Source organism: Phallusia mammillata, chromosome 3, assembly GCF_965637545.1.
Source record: "Phallusia mammillata chromosome 3, kaPhaMamm4.hap1.1, whole genome shotgun sequence".
NCBI lineage: Eukaryota > Metazoa > Chordata > Ascidiacea > Phlebobranchia > Ascidiidae > Phallusia > Phallusia mammillata.
The window spans coordinates 16,842,382-16,853,050 of record NC_137254.1 but is presented as its reverse complement, the minus strand read 5'-3'; the positions used below and the strand labels follow the sequence as shown (position 1 = coordinate 16,853,050).

Below are 10,669 nucleotides of genomic sequence, written 5' to 3'. Positions count from 1 at the left end.
TACGAATTGAATGAGCAACTAGTTGAATTGTTGGATACAAAACAAGGTATAGAATGAGTCAAAAAATTCGCCAGGGAAGTTGGTCTGAAGAAGAAACACTTTTATTGTTGCGTTTAATAGAAGAAAAGCAAATTATAGCTAAAATTGATGGCAAAGTGGGAAGAAATCGGCAGTATTATCAGCAACTGGAGAATGAGTTCAGAAAACAAAATTTGCAAAGAGATTGGTTGGTACACATTTGATAACAGATAAAGTTTTTATTAAAATACTATTTTCAAATGCCATTGGTAATGACATGGTCGTGATTTGTCTAAAACATTTACTTACATAGCATTTCAAAGACGGTTTCAATTAATGCTTTATCCTACATTTATGTGAATTTTTGTATGTTTTGCAATACAGGAAACAAATTTCAATAAAGTGGAAAAACATAAAAACTCAGTTTTACAACATTTTAAAAACAACATCAAAATCTGGTGCAGGCTCTGTAAGGTGGCCATTTTTTGACAAAATGAAGGAAATATTGTCAGATCGACCGAGAACACAAGTGAGTACCAACCGCTGTTTGTTGTAGATGTTGTACATGACAATACATATTTATTTACCATTGTATAAACATGTATTTTCAGGCAATTCAAGGACATTCTGTGATGGTGGACACCATGCAACAAAAACATGGTAATATTTTTAAATATTTGATAATGCATGACTTTCAGTAAAAGTTGCAGTCATTTTATGGTTGGTTTGTATTTAATTTGTTGCTAAACTGTCTGTTACATCCAGTTGTATATCACATGTTTATGTGCATTGTTCTTTTAGGTGCATCTCAGTCATTTTCGGATGAAACGTCTGGTGTGGAAGGTAAGCTCTATTTGCTCAAATAGGTTCCTTTGTACAAGACTTTGCATGGTTTAATTTTATTAGAGGTGCAAGAACCTGCTGCTGAACACAACATTACACATCAAGCAGCTGAAGATGCAGAAGTAAGCTCAATAATAGGGGAAACAAGTGCTGGTAGTAGCTTGTCACATTCAAGGGCTAGCAGCATGATGGATGAGCCAACTGCCGATGAAGAACAAACTGATGACGATGTGGCCACAACATCTACTGCTTTTAAGCGAAAAAAATCTGGTGTGTTATTTGCTTAAAGTTTAAGTAATAGAAAATGACCTGTTAGTATATATTGCAGGTCAGCACGGTAGAGCAAGTAAAGATAAAAGACCACGGCGTAAGTAATACTCTTACAACTGTTGTTACAAATGCTAAATAACAACCTGTGTCCACTAATAACACAAGTCTAGGCAGTAAAATTTGTTGTGTGGTTTCTTTGGTATGGTGCTAAGATACTTACCATACCTAGTCAATTACCATGTATGATGTTCTATTTTGCAGGACAAACACCAACACAAGAATGGGACAGATTCATGAATTTATTTGAAAAAGAAAGTGAAAAGGATAGAAAAAGCAGAGAGGCAATGGTGGAATCTATGAACAAAACACTACAGGAAGGTCTGCAGCAACTAGCGGCACTGGTGCAACAACAATCACAAGTTGTGGTTCTGCAAAATGCGGAAAATTTACAAGAGTAGATTTTTTTAAATTAAAACTTACATTTTTTGTTCATATTTACATATGTATTGTTCATTATGAAACATTCAAAAATACAAAACATGTTACAAAAATCGCGATGACTGGCGCAGTGGCTGTGTTTCAGTTAGGTACTGCAAAACAGCCTGTCTTACACTATTTCCAGCACCAAAAAGGTCAGCAGTTTGTACTGAAGGAGCAGGTAGTGGCTGGGTAAATTGATTGCTTCCATCATAAGCAGTAGATAAGCAAGCAGTAGTGGTTATGTGTCTAATTCCTAAGAATTGCATTGCTTCCTTCCACGCCTTGCCACAAAACGTTGAGGCTCTATCTGTACTTAAGACTTCCGGTACGCCAAAGTTACTTATCCAGTTATGCATTAATGCATTTAAAAGGGTTGTGGTTCTGATGTTGCTTAGTGGGATCGCTACAGGAAATCGCGTAAACCTGTCTATTATTACAAATATGTAGGAACAACCTGCAGATGCTGGGAGCGGTCCAATGACGTCAGCATTTATGTTTTTAAATTTATCTGACACAACAGGATATCTGACAAAGGGAGTTACAGTGTGTCTTACAACTTTTGTACGTTGACAAATTATGCACGTCTTACACCAAGTTGTGACGTCACGACGAAGGGACGGCCATACGTATTTGGAAGAAATTAGTCTTAGCGTTGCTTTTACACCGCAGTGGGTAAGGTTGTGGGCATTGTCAAAAATCAATTTCCTGAATCCTGTGGGTACTAAAGGCCTGTTTGTTCCAGGGATTGAAGTATCACACAGTAAAGTCAAGTCAGGTACCCCTGGTATCGGTTTATTAACCAGGTTAAGAGAATGATCTGATTTGCAAAAATCCTGCAGGGTTTGGTCACGCTTTTGGGCAATAGCTATTTGTTGCCAGTCAATTTCTGCAGCATGTCTGAAAATAGAATTTATGTTGGGGCGTGACATTGTGTCAGCTACCACATTTGAAGCACCAGGTAGGAAACGTAAGTCACTGGTATATTCAGAAATAAACGCTAGGGCTCTGGATTGTCTTGCGTTTTCGCGCGGTTTGTCGGCATTAAATGCATCAACAATTGCTTTGTGGTCTGTATATACGGTGAATTTTCGACCTTCAAGAAAATAACGGAAATGCTTTATTGAAAACACGATGGCTGTGAGCTCTCTATCGAACGCCGAATATTTCGTTTGCGTTTTGTTGAACAATTTTGAGAAAAATCCCAATGGCTGAGTTTCGTCTCCTACTGTTTGTTGGAGTACACCTCCAGCAGAATTGTCACTCGCATCTGTAATTAAACTTAGTTCTCCTTTTGGGTGAGGGTAAGCGAGGGCGGTATAATTAGCAAGGGCTTGTTTGACGCTTTCAAACGCTTCCTGTAATGTGCCATTCCAAGTTATCTTTTTATTACGGGGATCTTTTCCATTAAGCAATTCATAGAGCGGTTTTAGCTTACGTGACAACAATGGCACACTAGGGGCAAAAAATTGGCACATGCCGATGAACCGTCTTAATTGTCTGGTCGTAGCCGGTTGAGGGAAGTTTTTAATCGCCGCAATTTTGTCTGGGTTTGGCTGTACGCCCTCTGGCGTCACCAAGTGGCCTAAGAATTTGACTTGTTTGCGGCCAAAGCGACACTTGTCGATGTTCAAATGCAACCCGTATTCATTGAGCTTTTGAAAGACCTTGTTTAAATGCTCCATATGCTCAGTTTCGTTGCGACTATACACAATTATGTCATCAAGATACGCATAGCACCATTGCAATGAACCTAGGGCAAGGTCGATAAGGCGTTGAAACACCTGTGCGGAAGTGGACAATCCAAAAGGGGACCGCGTATAACAAAAAGTACCAAGGGGTGTTCGAATGGCAGTTTTCTTTTGGTCCTCTGGACGAATTGGGACATGGTGAAATGCAGAGGTAAGGTCAAGAATCGAAAAAATGGTAGAGCCATGTAATAATTCATAGGCCGTTCGTAGTGACGGAAGTGCATAATTATCTTTCTTTAATTGTTGGTTGATTTCTCTAAAATCGCCGCAGAGCCTTAGGTCATTTGAATTTGGCTTCTTAACTATTTGCAGTGGACTTGCGTATTCAGAATTGCATCTTTTAATCAAACCGGAATTCAACATTTCTTGAATTTGTGTCTTCATTTGTTTGTAAAGCTCGGGATGTACTCTACGTGCCCTACAGGTTGGGGGACGACCTGTTGTCGTTAAATGTTGTTCCACCGGATGTCGAACAGGAACTCGATAGTCAGGAGTCTTAGTCAGGAGTCTTAGTCAATTCGGGGTAATTAGCCAAAAGTTGCAGGTACTTTTGTTCATTTAAAATGGGCATGCGTGATCCGCAATCAGGTTTTATGATTAGGTCAACTTTTACGCCTGTTTTGCTGCATTCCAGCGTTTTGGAATGTGGTTGAAGGTTAAGTTGTTTTTCTTGCAAGAAGTTAAATCCCAAAACCGGAAATTCTATGTTGCAAATGTAAAACATAGTCTTCATAGGCCCAAAACCGATATTAATTTCAATTTCTTTTGTGCCGTAACATTTTACAGGTGAGCCATTGGCAGTTGCAAAAAGCTGCTTTGAGTCATTATTCTTTTCATTTGGGAGAACAGGCATAAAACTTTTTGTGGCTCCTGAATCTATTAGAAACGTTTGATTGTTTATCGTGTCAAAAACATGAGGTAAATTTTCATTTCCTTGACTTATGTTTGACAAAGTGGACATATTTGTGTGCATGTCAATTCCAACTGACTTAATTGCATTTATGTTTTGAGTTTCCGCAAATTTACAAGGTTTTGTGCATCTGTATGCATCTTTTCCATATCTATCATGATAGTAACAAAAGTCTGGGTTGTTGTGACGGTATGTGTTGAACCTCGCACGGTTTTGAAACCGTGGTGGAAAACGTTGGCCATTTTGATGTTGGAAATATCGAGGCTGGGAATCAAAATTGGCGGGCGCTTGAGGCCTAAATTGCCGCGGGCCATTGGCAAAACCTCTCGGGAAATTGCCGTTTTGTGAATTATTGTAAAAATTGCGCGATTGGTGATTGTAATTTTTGAAGTAGTTATTTCGCTTCATTTGGGGTTGAAATTGCGCAGCCTGAGGTTGGGCATGCATCTGTGACTGGTTTAGTTTGTATTGAGATACAGAAGTTAACACTTCATCCATTTTAGCAGTTAGCATTGCAATTTGTTCATTGTTCGAATCCCTGGGTGAGTTTACTTTATCAGGGTCAAAATATTTGTCTGAAAATTTTCCCAAATCTTTTAGGGTTTCAAAATTTTGAGCCTTAATGATATTTTGGACATCTGTTGGCATTAGCGATGTGAAATGTTCTTCCAACAAATCACGCGTAACTGCGTCATTTTGGGGATTGTATTTGCATGCGGCAATTAAACGTTGCATCAGAGCAGAAGGTCTCTCGTCAGGTGACATGAACGAAATTGATTTTAAATGCTTTAACCAATTTAATTTCGATCCCCCATGTACTGAATCAATTATTTCTCGTTTGAGCGTACTGTAGGGTTCTGTTAATGAAGCGGTTGCTTCAGTTAAAGCATTTCTGTAATTGGCTGATTGCGTTGGGGTTAGGTTAGAAACAAACAATTGAAATTTAGTTGCTTCATCTCTGATTTGGTTGGATTCATAAAATTTGTCCAAAAACGCAAAATATTCTTTTATGTCATGTTGGTTAGGCCAAATCGGCGGAATTTTCATCAACGAGATGCGTAATTTGTCATTATCACTGCGATTTTCAACTGCATTATCGCTTTGCGTCGTTTGTTTTGAGGACCCACTAGTACTTGGCGTAGTCATGGTTGCAACTGACGGAGTCTGTATTGCAACGGTACGTTGATTGGGCTTTTCTTTATCTTTAGATTTCGTTTTACTGCGCGTACCTTGGCTTACAGCGGATTTAATCTTATCTGGTAAACTGGGAGGATTCCCACAAGTTGCTTGGCGAATTGTTTTAGACAGTTTGATCGTTATTGATCATACACATTCAACAAAATACATGCAAGCAGTAATTAAACAACAGCCAAGAATATAACTTCAAATTCTGCTCACCTTTCGTGGGGCAGCTGAAATTAGATCTCCTCAATCCTAGCAGTCTCCTCAGTTTCTGCAATGTCCTCGGGTTCCACAGTTTCCTCGGGTTCAAAGATTATTGTCTGGATGGTGAAAATGTGTACACCTCCTCCTCTCTCAGCTGGGATTTCACTTGCGTGATACACGAGAAGTAAATCAACGGTCTCGGAGCGAATAGTGAGATCTTGTGTCCAAACCTCGGGAAGCACCAAACTTTGTGGGTACAAAGGTGTAGTAAATGGCCTTCGTAACCTGCTTAACAACACAGCGCTTATGTTGGTAAATTTACGTATAGCGTATAGATCGTGATAACGATCAGCTTCGTCTGGATCTCTGATGATTAGTTGATTGAAGCTATACGTTGTGGTAATATACCTTCCGTTGGTATTGAATGGACTTATTTGCACGGCAATGTCTTTAGTCAAAACACTTTCAATGAATTCTTCCCTAGGCGGGAGTTCAAAATAGTCTGGTAGAACAAACAGTCTAGCGCACCAGTCTCTGTATACGTTTCTGTAATAAACCAGCGGACGGCGCGGTGGCACGCCAAGCGGTATTACGTGTGGTAGATAAAGGCTACCTGTACTTTCGTCCTCACTTTCAGAGTTTTCTTCATCAATCAATGTCATGAGTCTCGATCAACAAGGGTTTTGCACCTCAGTTTGTTTATTCAATCAACATGCTTATTCTTATTCAAATAGAATGTTTAAGAAACAAAACAAGTCGTTAGAAAGTAATAATAACAACCTTTACTCATAATTTCAAGTTCTACTAACAACAAACATATTACTCTAAAGCAGGGGCGGGCAACATACGGCCCGCGGGCCGGATCCGGCCCGCGACGGGATTTTGAGCGGCCCGCAGACAGTTTCAGGTCTTGCATGATAATGTGGCCCGCGGCCACGGTCTGCCGCATTCCCCCACTACTTGCCTACTGCGTCAAATTATAGTTGAAACGGACAGTAACGCTCCCCAATAGCAAAAACTTTCCCGCCGTTGTTACCATTGCACCATACGTCCATTGTTACGCCATAACTGCCATGTGTGTGGCCTGCTTTCACGGTTTCTTTTGTTTCCACAGGTGTAGCCTCGTTAGTGTTTCAGCAGTATCTAAGTCTGTGGTGTATGCATTAAATTCGCTGTGGTGAATAATTTTGTATTATATCAGTAAGATTGTTTGGACTGTATTGTATTTGTGATGTTCTTGAATGTATTTGGTTTAGGTGGTCAAAAATCCGTTTTAAATCACTGGATAAATACACGATTAATGTGTCGATTCAGGAATCCGGCCCGCCAAGTACTTCATTTTCCTTAATCAGGCCCGCCCACTGGAGAAGTTGCCCGCCCCTGCTCTAAAGTAACCATTTTGGACAGCAAGCAAATTAAGTTAACTGCTATTGGGCTAAAACTGTTGTGACCAATTACATTAGCGGTGCGTTTTATCAATTCATAACACGTGGTATTAAACTGCATAACTATGCTCTGGCCATTGGCTCTTGCACAAATTTCCACAGAAAGTAACGTCCAATCACAGCGCGGTACAAAACATACGGTTAAAGCTCGCAAACACCAGATCACAAAGTCGCCTCTGCATCCTAATTAACTGCGACAGGAAATATTACAAAGTCCGAACACGATTTGTCAATACAGTGGGATTTGGTTGCTATACATTTTAACTTCCTCGCTGCCTTTGAGCTAGCGAGTCAAAAACCGAGCTATTTTGGTAAACAAATATTGCAAAGTTTGCACAAATTATGTCGCAACCGCTACAAGTTGAATGATTCTTTTTCTGGGGAAAGGTTGAAGCCAATAAAGGGCTTGATTAACCATGGAAGCAGAGGGTATGCTGGGTCTCCCAAAATTAAGAGGCACTTCAGTGTCATTAAGTAAAATGGGTGCATGAAAAGCATTTTTTTTCAAAATCCAGTAGGTTTTTTTTTACCAAATTTGTTTTTAAAACTAGATTTGTACCTTTGGTAGCATGTCTGAATATTTGAAAAGTCCTGACTGCTTAAAGACAGTAGCATCATGAACACTCCCAGGCATTGCAATATTAACATCACGAAACCTAAGATAAAAATAAAAATTAAATACTGCCAAAAACATATAAGTGTATTTTACCTACATGTAATGATCATCAACAAGGCCTTGCAGTACCATTGAATCCCAACCCTTGCGATTAGTATAGTATTTTTTGCCTTGCATGGGGGCAGTTATTGGAATATGACTTCCATCAATGCAACCCATAACCTGCACATAAGCAACAAATAAAACCTACACACAAATTATATTTGAGAACATATACCTGTGGAAAATGGTGTTCTCTTTGAATTCTTGTTGCAATCTCCTTTGCTTCACCCTCTGATGGCATGAATATAAACATGTCCAACCTTTTGCAAATCGCCAAACAAAATCTGTAACAAGGAGTAATAAGAAACACAAACATACAAATGTTTTGCATGTACCTTTTGAGACAGTTGTATACACTTGCTTTACTGACACCAAAGTTGTGGGCAACTGTTCTGTATTCTGCTGAGGAAGCGAGTTTAAAAACAGCAATTCCCATTCTTTTGTCAACTGGTATTGGCTCACGGACTGTTATGTCCTCTGCAATATATGATTACTTAGGTAGCACTTTAATGATAAAGATGTTTCAAATGTATTTCCATATATTTGGTCCTAACCTGGTTTTATGTCATCATGAATTATAGCCAACAACTCCATGAAGTTTTCTTTTGTCATCCTGAAGTTTTGGATCCATTGTGCATTGTACTGTGAAACATCACCTTCCCAGTAGTTTCCTGTCCTGTAACATTTTATAATTTTAAAAAAGCTTCATAACATAGGTTGGCTAGTTACAGTTTACTACCTTGGATACATCCAAATTCTGCCACTTCGCTTGTCAACTTTGCTCTGCAAGAACTTCAGTCTACCAAATAGTAACTTAAACTTTTTGTATTTGCTCTCTCTGTCCCACTCAACCATCATAATGTAACAGTCCAAAACATATTTTATGACAAGGACAAATCCAAGTATTTCTTGATAGTTCATTTTTATTGTTATCTAAACAAAATATAATACTTAAGCACGGTTTGTTCCATCAGCTTTAGAACCCAACAGTTAACAATAAACCAAATGACAAGAAAAAATGTCAATCAGTTACCCTAACTGCTTATAGGAAACTAACAGCTTGATTTCTCACTTCTACAAAAGCTCTGAATGAAGGAGTGATCCTTTTCACACAATAAAACAGGCGATAATTGTTAGTTACTTTGTAAGTATCCTTTGTAACCAAAACAAGAGGTGTTATAACTATGTTTACACAAACTTATCCGAAGAAAATCGGAACGGATTAAACTTGCACGAAACGCGCATGTAAATAGGACGCTCGAATGGATCAAATCTCAAGCCGGCTTGAGGCTTAATCCGATCCGTTTGAAGACGACGCATGTAAACAGGGTTAGTGTTGTATTGTTTATGAAATAAGATTCAGTCCGATTATCCATTGGAGATTTGAACTAACATGTGCTGACATAGAGCAAGAAATAATCAATGTGATTGTAAAAAAAAGTTTGTGTTGGAAATTTTTTCAACTTCAAAAGAAACAAATTTAAACATAGACAAAATCATTTTTTCATTTGGCAAAGTTGTAACTTTAAGTTGAACAAGTATTTCCTGAAATTAAACGTTTTATGAAAATCAGACAAGTTATAACTAAAAAAAGAGAGAAACGTTGTCAATAAACATTACAATGTACAATATTACTCGTAAATTTGTTTAGATTGTCTGTATAATGACATGTACAAAACTGTTGCATACAATTTCAAGAAAAAACTTGCTAAAAGACAGAATTGTGGCCTATTGTGAAGCCGGGATTAAGTCAAGTATGTTTTGTGTGTTTGTTCTGAGAATTTTTCAAAACCCACCTGGTTACAACGTCGAGCGATTGGACCGTCAATAAATTCCAGGAAAATGTCGAAAAGGTGAAGGCTCACAGCGGCTACGCAATAGTCAGACATGCACAGCAAAGTTGTTAGTAAAAGTATCAACCGCATACCACCTGAAAATGGTAATATAACACTTGTACATCGGACGTAACATTGCTTTGTAGACAACAGTGGTGCACCACCTGAACTTTAGAAACAATATGTATGGAGAAGTTCAATAATCTATCATCAGATCGTTCATACCAACAAAGAAGAACAAACCTGCTGGCAAATAAAATCAGCGCAATATGGGAAAACTTGAATCATAACAAAATGGAAAATCATTGGTTGAAAATTGCACATGCTTACCGATAATATTGGGCCAAAATAGAAAGATATCTGTTGGGTTGCGTTTAGACTAGGGCCATACGTCAGGACTTTTCCTGACATGTCAGGGAATTTAGAGTTTAAATCTGTGTCAGGGAGAAATGTTAAAATGTACTTAAAAGTCAGGAATTTAAGAAAAAAAATATGTATGCTATGAAATTATTGTACCAACAGAGATAGTTTCTAGTAGTTGGCTACAACCGCGTCTATGCCATGGAACGTAAAGGGTAGAGCTACTAACACCATAAGGCAAATGACAACCAAAGTCGTCTGCCACGCCCACCGTCGATTCCCAGGCGGAAAATTATCCCCGAATCATACATATAATATATAAGTTCATGGTTGTATCACGTACGATTTTCTGGTGACAATGATAGATATATAGGGTTGTTTTACACGGAAAGTTTACATCGGATCATACATGATTTAATACGAAGTTTTTACATGATTTTCTGAGAATATACTCGCATAATCCGAACATATACCTGCGTTTTTCAAGGGTTAATATACGATAAACCTATCATGATTTTCTGAGAATATACTCGCATAATCCCTACCAACATATGTGATTTTCTTTCATTAAACTGTGATAAACCTGCCCTGTAACGTCATCGTTTCACAAATTTTACACTCAAATAAAGAACATGTTTATAATGCACGAAAAGTCA

The 10,669-nt window shown here is 38.4% G+C and overlaps 1 protein-coding gene across 1 annotated transcript; it reads left to right on the top strand.

Annotated features, from left to right (window-relative positions):
* Positions 1 to 617: 617 nt before the first annotated feature.
* LOC145219722 (uncharacterized) lies at positions 618 to 1,589 on the top strand. The gene is made up of 5 exons (XM_080087044.1): positions 618 to 678; positions 820 to 861; positions 925 to 1,131; positions 1,190 to 1,228; positions 1,393 to 1,589. Exons 1-5 carry the CDS (start codon positions 618 to 620, stop codon positions 1,587 to 1,589), a joined length of 546 nt encoding a protein of 181 aa, XP_079943170.1.
* Positions 1,590 to 10,669: the final 9,080 nt, after the last annotated feature.